The sequence below is a fragment of the Mobula birostris genome, chromosome 15 (assembly GCF_030028105.1).
Source record: "Mobula birostris isolate sMobBir1 chromosome 15, sMobBir1.hap1, whole genome shotgun sequence".
Lineage (NCBI taxonomy): Eukaryota > Metazoa > Chordata > Chondrichthyes > Myliobatiformes > Myliobatidae > Mobula > Mobula birostris.
Window position 1 is genome coordinate 51,902,277 of NC_092384.1, and position 15,022 is coordinate 51,917,298.

At 36.6% G+C, this 15,022-nt stretch overlaps 1 protein-coding gene across 1 annotated transcript in view; it reads right to left on the reverse strand.

The window, feature by feature from the left end:
* Positions 1–153: 153 nt before the first annotated feature.
* Positions 154–15,022, reverse strand: part of LOC140210644 (ataxin-1-like) — a 32,457-nt gene continuing 17,588 nt past the window's right edge. The window contains exons 2-4 of the mRNA XM_072279784.1: positions 13,060–13,133; positions 7,200–9,065; positions 154–6,643 (exon numbers count right to left, since the gene is read on the reverse strand). Coding sequence (XP_072135885.1) covers positions 6,143–6,643; positions 7,200–8,960 — 2,262 coding nt within the window. The 5' untranslated portion in view covers positions 8,961–9,065; positions 13,060–13,133 and the 3' untranslated portion in view covers positions 154–6,142. The remainder of the gene's footprint in view (positions 6,644–7,199; positions 9,066–13,059; positions 13,134–15,022) is intronic.

Below are 15,022 nucleotides of genomic sequence, written 5' to 3' on the forward strand. Positions count from 1 at the left end.
TCCCAATTAACCAGAATCCACTGTATGAACAATTGCCATAAAGGGTTTGAGCATAATAATGATAGAAGATAATAATGGAAAGGAAAATAGATGCACAGATATGAAGAAGACTGATTCATTTGACACCCAAGATTCAGACAATAATTATGGCTGGACAAAATTTTATTTAAATCAATCTACAGGAAATTAATGTCATAAGTAATGATTGTGTGAAGTTATTGAACCACTCAATAATCATCCTGAGACAGAAGTAAAATGTAGAGTTTATATTATGCAGTGTTTACATACCAAGAAATTAATGCAATACAGAGGTTAGACTCGACATAAAAATACATTTTCTCTTGCAGTACACAAAATTAACAGTAAACAGCATAAAAGGTCACAAAAATACAAATATACAATCTAAAAGTTTTAGTCTTTTTTCTAGAAAAATGGTTACAAAACACAACAAAATATAGATTAATGCTTTCAAGGATGCTGTTAGGAATGCAGTGATTTTAACATTGAGATATGACCAATACCTATGGGGCTAGAGCAATATTCTAGGCCTGACATTGAAGCTATATTAGCTTTTGCAGAACTTTCAATCTGACCATTTCTACAGATTAAAATGCTGCAAAATGATGTTAGAAAATCACAAACCAAATTTTGCTTTCTAAACAGAATGCAGGATAAATTATTTAATTGGTTTTGGATAAGCTAAGAGGGAAAAAAGTATTGTTTAGGCATTGGAATTGGGTTAAAACTTCCAAACCTTCTACAATAACATAAGCAACTTAAATGTTTATCAAATATCTGTGCGAAACAATTAAAATTTACACTAGATTTCAACATTTGTGCATCTCCTCATTGTGCATTGTAAGTTAAATTATAACATCTCTCATAACACACAAAAACACAAATAATGCAAGGAATGCCTCCTTAATATACATATTACTGTGTGCAAGGTCACTTGAAATGTCATAATATTGTTATAGGTATTGATCAAATCCTACTAGAAAAGAGCACTTAATTCACCAAATGTATACAACATCCATGAACAAATCGATAAAGCTGAAGCAAATTCTATATTGCAAAATTTGAATTGAAATGCATTATCATTTGTACATTTGTGATAATACCAAGGACATCATCAGTATATATGTGCATATGACAAAAATGAGCAAAAGTTTTATTTTTAAACTACGGCTGTTATAGTTTCATTTAAAATAAAACCTTTGCTCATTTTTGTCATATACACATATATACTGATGTTTTTACATTTTATCTCAACAGTAATAAAACATCCTGAAATTGTTTGTTTGAATGCATTCTTGCAATGCATTATATATGGGACGTAACAATGACAATGAAAACTATAGCAGACGATGTATAGCTCAAATAACAAAAAGTATTGAAATGATTCAGTAAGTCAGGCAGCATCTGCGGAATATTAATATTCCGACCAAAGATCACCAGCCTGAAATATTAAGGGAAACCAAAAATGCTGGAAAATTTTAGCAAGTCAGACTACATCAGTGAATGGTGAAGCATTGCAGGCTGATGACTTTTCATTGGGTGCCTGGCCTCCTTGCATTTCCTGTTTTATTTAAGATTTTCACCATCTTCAATATTTTCCTTTCAAAATTGTTTCTCTTTCCACAAAAGCTGTATGACTTTGTAAATATCTCCAGATTTTTCAACTTTTAATTTCAATTCTTTTACTTCATTGGGGTTTAATAGTTTGAATATAATTTCAATCCCTACAGTGTTTAAATGTTGCACTTAACTGCTGTAGACATAGAAAATGTGCAAATTTTGGAAAATGCAAATGAAATTCAGTTTTTGTAAAGCTAGCAGTGAAAAATAAACACAAATCTCATCATTTAAGGAATGAATACTAAGGCTATTGGTCAACTGCAAAACCTAACTTTTGAATTAAAAAAATATTCCTTCCTTCCTCCTCACCTCAAGATATATTACATTGTCTGTGTGTATAGGTTGTCTCAGCCAGTCATATTCCAGAGACATAAATGATTTGCAATAACATAACTCCACTGCACTTGTGTATATATTGACTAACAATGTTACAAGATGCTCAATATATTTTAAGCTAATTTACTTTGATTTACATAATTTTCCTTCTGTTGACCTGCACAGATTAGTTTAAAAAAAAACAAATAAATCCTGTCAGCATCCCTTCTGAGGAATCTTAAACCAAAAGTTGTTTAGTGTTCTCTTTATACTGGCAAACAGATGACCAGTCTCGCCATAGGGAATAAATGTTAAGAATTTTCTGTATGATCCATTAGGTGATAAATGTAAATAATGTTTTTAAGTTGCACTTAATACTTGGAATAAAATTTTATGTTGTAAACTATTGTACACATTTTTGAATATTTTAAGGTATACAAATTTACTGCAAATATTATTAAACACTACAAAGTTTTGTATGGGTGATTTTCAAATTCAGCAAGGTTATCTTATCAAAAGGGATACTGTCGACTTCAAACGTAAGTGCTGACCATCCTGACAAACACACCAACAGAAGATTGTAACACAATTCCCTACATAAGAGGTTAAATAGAATTATCTCCTTTATCAAATAGGCTGAAACTTCCATGCATTAAAAATTTCCTATAGCACAAACATATAAAACTAACATTTGTCAAACATTAATATACAACCAACAGAGCATAATTAAGGAGGTAAAACTTACCAATTGTTTCAATTTGCATTTTTGATAATTTCATAAAATGTTCTACCATAAAAGAACTTTCTGTACATCTCAATGTAAATAATCTGCAAAATGAAAATGCATCATTCCAAGCAACAAGTTGCAAAACAAATTAAAATACCCTTATGTCCTGTTTAGAATTCACTTACTAGTTCAGGCCCAAATGATTAGTAGAAATCAAGTCACCAATCAAGAAAACAATTCTGAAAAACTGTTAAATCAAATGAAAATAATGCAAAGTTGAAATAGAAGTTTATTCTGTAAAATGTCTGACAAAAATATTTTTAAATAATAAAAGCAGTCAGAATTAATACTGCATATCAGTAAGGGCCGATAGATTCTAAAATATTAAATTGTTTTTGTTGGAGCCGAACAATAGAAAAGATGTAGCTTCTAATGGAGACATAAGGGGATTTTTATGTGAGATTTGGTTACAGCAGTTTTGTTTTACTTTCACACCCAGTGGTTGTTTTTAACAAGTACAATTTTGAAATTTACTAGACGATATCAAACTGCTTAAATCTTTCACTTTGGTATAATTCTTAAACTTTTATATTTCCCTTTTACATCCTCCCATGTCAGTTTTGAGCACATGCAATTCCTATATAAATTAGAAATGCAGTTTGAGATATAAATACTGCATAATCTAGGCAGTCATTTACTTCCAGTGACAACACTAAAATTAAAATGTTCACAAAAGTGACTCCAAGTCTATTACAGTTGACAAAGAGCTTTCATTCCCCCATGAGCATAATTAGACTCAATTACTGGTGTGCTGCTAAATTTACCACATTTCGAATTGAAAAATTCCTCTGCTGCAAAAAAATACTGCAGCCACTCACATATCTAAATACATTTGAATAAATGTGTGCTAAAACACTCATGGTTCAGATTATGTTGCATTTTAAATTGGGAATTTGGGAGGTGAAATAAGGCTGGGCACCGTCAAGGTTACTGGAGACGTGGCAGTTAATTTAAAATGCAAAAGCCAACTCTTGTTTGTCCAATATGTTGTGCAAATATTAATGATTTTTCACAGCTACATGCATAAGTCCAATCCCCAGTTATTGAATGCACTTTGTTTCTGACACCACTGATCAAACACAATAGCTTCTCAAGTACAATAACCACAATTAATTAGATGAACATGAAAAATATTGTGCATAGGTTTCTCAATATATTTTTAATGTGTTATTAAATGCATCCTGAACTATGAAAACCTAGTTTTTTTGAGAAAGTTTCAGCTAAACTGATGTTAGTTTAAGGTCATGGAAGATTACATTTTAAATTTAAACTCAAAGTGCATAAACACAAACTAATGTCATGTGAAAAGATCATCAGTATGCACAGCAACATCAGAAATTACATTGGGCAGTTCAGTTAATAAGCTGGTATAGAATGATGCTCAAGGCATCAGCACTGTTAATTACATAAAAAGTGCTAGGTGACAAAATGTTTAAAATAAAATATAGGAAAACTACAGTAAATAAGTCATTTCAGCACTAATTCTACTTCTAATATTCTTTCATATCACCTTCATAAACATTTAATTAGTTTTATTTTCTGGGATCCTCAATCAGCAACAGGACAAACTAATTTTCATAGTAGTGCACCAACTATTCTCCAAATCCCTCAGTCACATTTCTTCTTTTTCCTCAATACCTCTTTATCCACCATTTCAAAATTAAAATTACACTTCACCTAATTGAAACTTCCTATTTTGTTTCTTTTCCAATGGCAGCAACCTAGAAACAGCAGAGGCAAAAACAATACAACATTGAAGTTTATCCTCACTATAACTGAATTTCAGCCAATTGATTCAGCAAAACTTTTCCAAATACCATTTTTTTTTCTTAAATAAGTCATGAAACACAACACAAAAAAATCCAAAATTAAATACCTTTCTAAAACAAATGCATGCATAGAACTTGGGCATCATGCAACAAGGGAAGCAGTAGATCACGTGTACAGTACAGCACAACTTAATCAGTCATTAACCACAGGAGTTGATTAGTGGGAAGGATCACATTAGCTATATATTTTGCATATTTCACTAAAATCTGCCACCTATGGAACAATGGGCTTTCACCTTTGTGTATCCTATTGTATCTCACTTTTGCTTACTTTTTCACTAATGTTTAAAATTTCTGTTTAAATGGAAGTCAAATTCCAATTATAAATGCAAGTTCAACTTTTGTACAGACTTGAAACATTGATTATTTTAGGACATCATAAGATGAAGTCTCTACAGCCAAACTTATTAGAGAGGAACCCTAAATATCAGTAACACACAGCAGAATTATTCAGCTTTTGGTACTCTGGTCGCTCACATATAAACTTAGGCAGTAATTCAGACTAATTTAGTACAAAAACTCACAAGCACCTTAAAACACTGGTACTCAATAGTTTGATTCTCTTAAAAAGATGCAAAACAATACTCTTAACATCTACTATCTCTTTGATTGTGTTTTTAGGTATCATTACCATTTAAATTACTTTAGATAGCTTAAATTTAAGAATAAGAAAATCAATGCATTATTTGACCATGAGTGTTAAAAACAGGTTACACAGTTACACAGGTCAACTACCTATTTTGTGAAAATTAAAATTTGACTTTAATGAGAACTGAACCAGGCACAACAAATCTTGAGTTTACTCAGTTAAAGAACCAGGGCACACCTCACTACAAAGAATAGTGATGGGCCCTTTAGGGATCTTAAACCAAGCATTCATATTCAATAACATGCACTGTATCTGGATAAGCAAAATGTATTGAAGCAAACCTCTGAAAACTAAGATGACCAATTAATCCAAGGTCAGACTTCATGTACCCTGTAAGTACGGCATTCATCTCTTTCCACCTGAATTTTGCTAACCAGCTTAACTTTTTATTATTCCCTGGTTTCTGTGATTATTACTGTTTTCCCAAATACGTCTACATAAATAAGTAATCATCTTGAAAATAACATTCAATAATTTTCTTTAAGTGATTATCTTTTATCAGATCATTAATATATTTAATGTAATATAAAATTTGCTTTGTTGTTAATGAAGTAAAACTAAAGTTTTTCAAATGGGGAAATGAAAATTAATTTTTGCTGCAAGTACTTCAAGAGTTTAATTTCTCATCCTTTCATAGAGGATCACCAAATGCAGAAAAAACATGCAGGGCATGAAACATCATTTAGAATTTACTAGGTATCTTTATGTTGTAAAAGGTATGCAGCATCAGATTAGCTCTACTGCACTTCAAAAATTCATCTTGTCACACACTCCCTTGCTACTAATGCTTCAAAGGTGAATCCAAGCTCTTCTATTTTGCAAATTATTTGCATAAAATTTCATAAGTACGTTTCAATACATTAATATAACTGGTCAAACACTGTCTTAGGTGGTGTGAAACTGCCTTAATTTACATTTCTCAAGTTACTTTCCAGCATTTGATCGTCCTTCTATTGAAAGTTTGACTTCCTGTGATATGAAGGATGGTCGAGTGGACATTTTTGCGTCCTCTGACTGAATACTCTCTCTTTGGAAAACCGGAGGAGACCAGCGACACTGGTAATCTGGGTGGCTGGGAACACCGGTGCTTTCAGAATCCGTGTGCAAATGCTGCATGACACAGTCTTTAGAATAATTTCTAATCTCAGAGCTTCTACTTATGTGGACTGAAATCTCTGGAGGAGCTAAGACAACCTCTGGTGTTGCCATGGTCCTTGACTCAAGAGCTGAAATGGTATTGATTGAAGATGTTGGCTGGGTAGAACTCCTGCTAGAAGTTTGTGCGCTGAGTGATATGCAGGTATTACCCACTGTAAGCCTTTGACATGAAAGTCCAAAGAGGTGTGCAGTGCGTTCTGGGCTACAAGAGGACCAACCCTGGCCAAATACAAAGAATGGGTGCTCTCGAGGGACCTCTACACTCACCTACAACACAGGAAAGAAAATCATAATGTCTCACTCCCACAGTAACACATTTCCATTCATGAAATAAAAATACTTTATTTTTCCAGGTTAGCCACCCCCATTTCACTTTTATAAATACAAAACTTCCCTTCATTGGTCAAGTCGCGTTTCATAAGTGATTTAAACAAATACGCTAAGCATTACTGTTTCACCCATTCTATGGGGCTAACTATATACCTGGACTCTGTTTGATATCCCACAGTCATGTGAGTTATTGATCCCAAACACACTATCCTTATTACTTGTTGCTCATCCTTCTAAGTAGATAACTATCCCAGCTGCAATTCTGCTTCAAGTCAAATGTTTGCCAGAAACTCTCTGTCATATAGCATTGTGAAAGTGCCTTCACTAGGATATCAATATTTAAAGGAGCCAGGTCACCAACTTGAAAATTAGGGATGGACGATAAAAGCTAGCCTTGTAATCCCGTTAATGTAAATAACCTGGCTCGGTAACAGTTTTTATTCAATATATGTGTATTATTCAGGTGATTACTTGTAACAGACTGTAGACTCACCTTCGATTTAGGTTCTCCTACAGAGAAATGGAGGGTGACATAGCCAGCCCGTTGGCTGTCCTCAATATCCATCAGTGTGCTGGAGTCAATTTTTAACCCAGTACTAATTTCTGCACTACGCACAAAGTCCTGCGCTTGTAAGTCTTCTACACGTTTCAGTTCCCCATTCGCTAACTGGATGATGGCACCTTTCATAAAGTGTGAAGGAATAGGAGCAGCTGGAGACTGCTGGACAAGGACAGACTGAAGAACTGGTACAGTGGGCTGTGAAGCTGGAAGTGGAACCACTGTACAAACACTTGTTTGTGCATCAACAGCCCTTTGAATTACGGGTTCTGTAGTTACAGCAGCTGTATTAACCAAGGAATTCGCAAGAGCAGGGGCATCAACAGGCATTAATATTGGCTGCCCATTGGCTAATACCATTGTTTTATGCAAATGCCCACATTGGTCATCCAGCATTTGCCTTTTGAGTCCTGGGGTAACATGCTGTTGAGCAGGCAGATATGGAGATTGTGGTAATTCTTCACTAGAACAAAACTCTGCAAAGTTCTTACCTGGAATGACTTGCAAATGGTGTCTTAATTGCTCTTGATTTTTGACTGAATTCTGAGAAACTTTCACATTACTTAAGACTTCGTTTCTAACAACTACAGGACCCTCAGTTCCTTGAGCACTCAAACTCCCAACTACTTGCTGGACTTCTAGGTCTGTGTCCGGTGTACTCCTTTGTGCTGGAGAGGTAACCTCATTCCTTGGTTCCCTATGAGAAAGAAAATGGGGACTGCCTCTAGCTTGCTCAATTGGTGAAGATAACTGCGGTTCTTTTCTGCCAACATTATGGGGTGCCTGAAGTTCTATAAATCTTTCTTGTCGCGGCCGTTTCTCAAAATTTTGATGGTTTGAAGCTCCTTCAATTCGGTTTGTTGAGACTTCCAATACAGCTTCAGCAATTTCTTTGTCTTTTGCCATTTGAAAGCTAAATCTATTGTTATGGGAGATATCTAGATTCGGTACTGCTGTAGTAAATGAGGCATATGATGGCGTTAACACCGAGGGTTGAAAATGAACCCTACCATGAGCCATACCTTGCGATGGTTCTGTTGCAGATAGGTGAGCCAGTGGTCCTTGTGGAGTCAAATTTTGTATAGGAGAACCAGTGGTTTTACTGTATGTTTCTATAGGAGAAGTTGTCTGTGGAGGAGGAGTAACAGCCTCAGCCATCACGGAAGGATACGAGACAAGATGAGAAAAATGAGAAGTGGGAATGCCCATGGTAGAAGAAATTAGAGGATTTGGCAGAATCCCATGAGACACATATGGTATTGTATATGGAGCTCCTACAAATTGCAGTGAAGCATGGGGTAGCTGGGTGTAATGAACAGGCATATATGGAACCCCATGATGTTGAAGAAGCGGAGATGCAATGCTGTAACCTGGTGACAGATGCCCCATGTTCACCAATGAATTCTGAGCACTTAATGAATTGCTTGCAGAAGGTACAGCCAATTTGTACATCATACTATACTGATCCACTGCAACTCCAGGTGAGCTGTCACCATTATCAGCTCTGACTCCACATCTCAGTGTTGTTTGATTCTCTTCAGCAGCACTTTTCGACCAATCAGCATCACTCACAGTAGTAATACTGGTTGGCAAAGTATTATTTTTTAAGACCTCCTCACCTCCAGTGCTATTCTGTAGAAGTTCTCGTTTCTTTGGTGGCAGGCATTCCTGATTTCGCTCATAAGCAGGTTTCATATTGTACTCTGGAGTATTATTTTTGCCTATAAATATCACCAAGGGAAGTCAGTGGGAGAACAAAGATATTCTGGAGCTCTCCTCAAACCACTTGCTGACGGGAGCCTAACCAATCAACAGAGAAAAAGAATATGTAAATAACAATAAAACAAAGGGAAAAATGCCTCTATAAAAAAGCATACATTCTCAAACAAAGACAATGCTTTTTCAAATTTGTTCTATTGATAATCAGTAAATTGATAAATGTAGTAGCAGTAATATGCAGAGTCAGTATCAAGCTTCTCAAAAATGATGTAACGTTATGCTTTAACTTCAATCATGGAGATCTGCTCTGCCATTTGATAAGCTCATGGCTAACCTTCCAAATCAATTTCATTTTCCAGCCTAATCCTATATCACATTAATTCTGTTTGTTCTCAAAAAGACTATTGATATTAATCTTGAAAATAGACATCACACTACTCTAGGATAGATAGTTCAACTGATTGATAATACTTGAGTAAAGAAGGTTTTTTTTGAACTTTAATTTCAAAATACCTTAATCTACAATGCCCAATCACATTTTCACCAGCCAAGGATACATTCTGTCAGCACCTGCAAGTCCTCTCAGAACCTTGTTTAAAAATAACCTTTCATAAAACACCAGACTATTTAGGCCTCTTAAAAGCTAGCTCACAATACCCCAGGAATCAATCTTGTGAAGCAACTTTGTAGTCACGACAATATATCCATTTTGAGTGAGTGTACCAAAACTGTCCATAATCATCATGAAGGTTGAAAAGGTTCAAAGGTTCATTTATTATCAACATATGTATGCAATATACAACTCTGAGATTCTTCTTCTCCAGATAGCCGCTAAACAAAGAAAAACCATGGAAGTCAGTTCAGAGAGAAAGAGCAACTGCCCCACACAAAAAAAGAACATGAACATCAACCCCCAAAATCATCGCCCCACACAAAATGCAAGAAGAACATTAGAACACTGGCTTCCCAATCCCCCTCCCCACATACAAAAAACACTAACAAAATGCAACAGGAACAAGAACATCAACCCCCAATGCCCTCGCCTGCAAAAAAAGCAACATGAAAGAACAGCAAAAACACAGAATATAAAAACCGTAGGACTTAAAAAAAAGTCCATAGTCCAAAATCCAGAACACAGAAAACTCAGTATCATCCATCAGCATCATCGAAAGAGAGAGACTTCAGGCACAGCAAGAGGCCACACAGGCTTCCCCTTTGGCAGCAGAGCGATCCCACCAGCAATCACAAGGCGGTCGGTGCTCGCCCTCTGAATTCGCCTCAATGTTTCAATATTCCTTGTCACTTTTAATTGGCAAACAACAGAAGCTTTATTTGGCGAAATGGAGTCAAACACTGGCTCGTGCCCATCATTATGTGCTGCGTTGTATGATGTAGGTGATCATGGTTACTATGATTGTTCTTAGCAAATTGTTCCTACAGAAGTGGTTTGCCATTGCCTTCTTCTGGGCGGTGTCTTTGCAAGACGGATAACCCCAGCCATTATCAATACTCTTCAGAGATTGTCTGCCTGGCGTCAGTGGTTGCATGCAGAACCAGGACTTGTGACATGCACCAGCTGCTCATATGACCACCCACCACCTGCTCCCTTGGCTTCACATAACCCTGCTTGTGGGCTAAGCAGGTGCCACTCCTTGCCCAAGGGTGACTTGCAGGCTAGCGGAGGGAAGGAGTGCCTCACACCTCCTTTGGTCGCGATGCATCTTCACTCTGCCACCCAAGTACATTGATAATACATCGGCTATATAAAAGCTTTACAGAATTGGACACTTCCTTGAGTTTTACCCTTTAAATCCCTTCAAATAAAGAGTAACATATCACTTGCATTAGACCATAACACATAGGAGCACCATTAGGCCATTTGGCCCATCAACTCTGCTCTGCCATTCAATCATGGCTGATCCTTTTTTCCCCTCCTCAGCCCCACTCCCCAGCCATCTCCTCATAACCTTTGATGCAGTGTCCAATCACGAACAAATCACGTTGTGCCTTAAATACACCAAATGACCTGGCCTCCACAGTTGTCTGTGGTAACAAATTACATAAATTCACCAACCTCTGACTAAAGAAATTTCTCTGAATTTCTGTTTTAAATGAATGCCCCTCTATCTTGAGGCTGTTCCCCCTTGTCCTAGACCCCTGCCCCCCTACCATGGGAAATATCCTTTCCAAATCTACTTTGTCTAGGCCTTTCAACATTTGAAAAGTTTCAATGAGATCCCCCCTCATCCTTCTAAATACCAGTGAGTACAGATCCAGAGCCATCAAAGGTTCCTTGAATGAGAATGTTCCTTTTATTCCCAGAATCATCCTTGTGAACCACCTCTGGACACTCTCCAATGCCAGCACATCTTTTCTTAGATGAGGAGCCCAAAACTGTTCACAATACTCAAGGTGAGGCCTCACCAGTGCCTTATAAAGCCTCAGCATCACATCCCTGCTCTTGTATCCAAGACCTCTTGGAAATAAATGTTAACATTGTATTTGCCTTCCTCACTACCAATTCAATCTGCACGTTAACCTTTAAGATGTTCTGCACATGGATTCCCAAATCCCTTTGCATCTCAGATTTTTGGATTTTCCTCCTGTTTAGAAAATACTCTACACATTAATTTCTACTACCAAAGTGTATGACCATGCATCTTTCATCATTGTATTTCAATTGCAATTCTCTTGCCCATTCTCTTAATCTGTCTAAGTCCTGATGCAGCCTACCTGTTTCCTCAACCCCACCTGGAACTGGGACCAAAAATAGAATGCTGGAAGAATTCAATAGGTTTCAATAGGTACATGTCAGAGATATGTATACAATATAAATCCTGAAATTCTTCTTCTTTGCAAACATCCACAAAAACAGAGGAGTGCCCCAAAGAATGAATGAGTTAAACGTTAGAACCCCAAAGCCCCCCACCCCCACGCACATGCATCAGCAAGGCAACGATCCCACTCCCACCAGCAAAAAAGCATCAGCAGGCCAAACAACATGTGCACAGACAAAAGGAGCAAGTCAGTGTTTTGGGTATAAGAAAGTTACCATTTTTGCTATAACCAACTGCAGCAATTGGCTGTAACTGCTACAGATGAGGAAGGGTAGATCTTTGATACTGCAAGTATGATGCACATTACAGTGCCATCGATGTGTAAAAAAAAATCAAAAATTAATGAAAAGAACTTAATTTTATGATTTAAAAAGAATCATATTAACATGAGAATAGAACTATATATTGCAAATTAAATCTATTTTCCAATGTTTTTGACAAACAGTTTGCAGTGCCTCTCAAGTGGTAAAAATATTCCAAATTGACCTTGGACTATTATCAAATTAAAACCGATTTCTCTGTTAATATTTTCTACATGGCAATAGATGACCTATACTTGCGTGCTTTATGCTGCATCTTAAAACGAGAAGAGAAAGAAGGAGGGGTTTTTAGTGCTGTGGGGGTGGGGGGGGGTTTAGTACCGAAGATGGGAATGCAAATGAAGCAATGATTAAATTTGAGGAAGATCTTGTAACTAGAATGAGTATTTCATGTAGCTCACATGTTCAAAAGGAGGAAAATGAAGAAAGTGAAACAACTATAATTTAAAATGAAAATTTTAAGACTGAGATATTCCTTATCTGGAACCTAATGAAGATCAACAAGCTTCAGGGTGACCGGTGAACATGACTGGTGACATGGCAGTACATTTCTGGCTGACCACAAGCATATGGAGAAGTGATTAACAGTCACTGGCCTGGACTCTATTTAAACAGCCCAGTCTAGAAGCGGTTTGATAGCATGAATAGAGTCAGCTAATGTTACAAAGATAGAAACCTTGTCTGAAGCTCATTTCTGGGTCGAAGAGGTTGTGAGATTATTCCATTTATTTCAGGTGCCCAGGAGAAAAGGATTGAAGTTTTATACACATGCATTACAGTCAGCCAGAGACTAATTTCCTCACATTTTCCCACCTACTATTAAAAATGCTTTCAGAGTATCTAAGTTTAGGACAATGCAAGTCAGAAATCTGAGTTTGCCCTACAAAGACAATCGGCATATAAAGAGTTACAACTTACCTGTGGAAGTGAATGAGAACATTGAGTGCTCAAAGCGCAAAAACGTTGTGTTTTCCATCTTTGGCATCTTTCACCTTGAGGACAGAGAAAAAAAATTAAACCCAAACATGGTCTGATATAAAGGATATAGTTATATCACATCTAATTCCTAGTTTTAGATTATATTAAAAAATAACAGGATGAACAACCTCACATAATTAACCTTCAATTGTTTAATAATATTTAAATTATGCAAATAATTCTATCCACTGAAGTAGAATCCAACCAAACAGCTTCTACCATAAACCTACAGGAAAACTAAATCAACATACACTCAGTGACCACTTTATTAGGTACAGACCATGAACATACACTGAGTGTATATTTGTGGTCTCCTGCTGCTGTAGCTCATCCACTTCCAGGTATGACATGTTGTGCATTCAGAGAAGCTCTTCTGTACACCACTTCTGTAACACATGGCTATCTGAGTTACTGGCAGCTTCCTGTCATCTTGAACCAGCCTAGCCATTCTCTTCTGATCTCTTTCATTAACAAGGGGTTTTCACCAACAGAGCTGCTGTCATTGAATATTTTTTTTGTTTCTCACACCATTCTCTATAAATTAAAGACTGTTGTGCTGAAATACTCAAACCACCCTGTCTGGCACCATGTCATTCTAGGCTCAATGTCACTTAGATCACATTCCTTCTCCATACTAACATTTGGTCTAAACAACAACTGAATCTCTTGACCATGTCTGCATGCTTCTATGAATTGAGTTGTTGCCACATAATTGGCTGATTAGATATTTGTATTAACAAGCAAGTGTACCTAATAAAGTGGCCACTGAGTGTATTTAATTAATATAGACCACGTTAAATGAATATATTTTATCATTAAGATTTCAGCAAAACATAATAGTCTACTTGTAGAATTTAATTTGATTTACAAGCATACAATTGCTTTCATAAGCTAATGTAATATTCAGAAATTAACATTAAGTGAGGGAATAACAGCTACAGTTCTAATGGTAGAAGGGAATATAATTTGCAGGACAAAAACATTTATATAGCACCTTTTCAATGTAGAAATATGTCACTAAACACTTCATTGGAATGTTATAAAGAGGATTTGAATCCAATTTTGTTTGCCGCATTTTGGAAAGTATATAACAGTCCAAGAGAGGCTGAAGATAAGAATCGCAGAAATTGTTGCAGGCATTAGTGATTTCAGATATAAAACTGAAAAAAACGACACAACTGGAGTCATTCTTCTTGGAGAAAAGAGTGTCAGGAGGGGATTTGTTTAAGGTGTGCAGGATTATGACTAGGTTAGGCAGGATAAAGCAAGAGAAGCAGATGATACAAGGACCATGGAACACGGATTTAAACATTTGCCAAATAATACAAGGGTTTGTAAAGAAAATCATTTTTAAATTCAGTAATTACATTCTGGAACACATTGCCTGAAAGAGTGGTAGAACGAAAGTCCACCACTGCTTTGAAAGAAAACAAACTCTCCGGAGAGAATCATTTGCCAGGATGGGTGAAAGCACAGGAAATTTCTACTAATGGAATGTCTCTACATTTGTCCTACAAGGCAAATGCTCAAAGTGATAGGTTGTAAGCAGCATCTTGGAAGATGAAGAAGTGGTATAAAGTCAAATACATTTCGGAAGGAACTAGAGAATTAACAACCAAGGTAGCTGATGGCATGATTGACAAAAGTAGAAAAATAAATTTCACGAACGTTCAAGAGCCTGATGGTTGAAGGGTAGTAACTGTTTCTGAACCTGGTGGTGTGAGTCCTGAGGCTCCTGTACCTTCCTCCTGATGGCAGCAGTGAAAAAAGAGCATGTCCTGGGTGGTGGGGGTCCCTGACGATGGATGCTTCTTTCCTGCAACAGCAGGACAGTATTTCTTGCAGATGTGCTCAATGGTTTGGAGAGCTTTATCGGTGATGGACTGGACCATGTCCACTACTT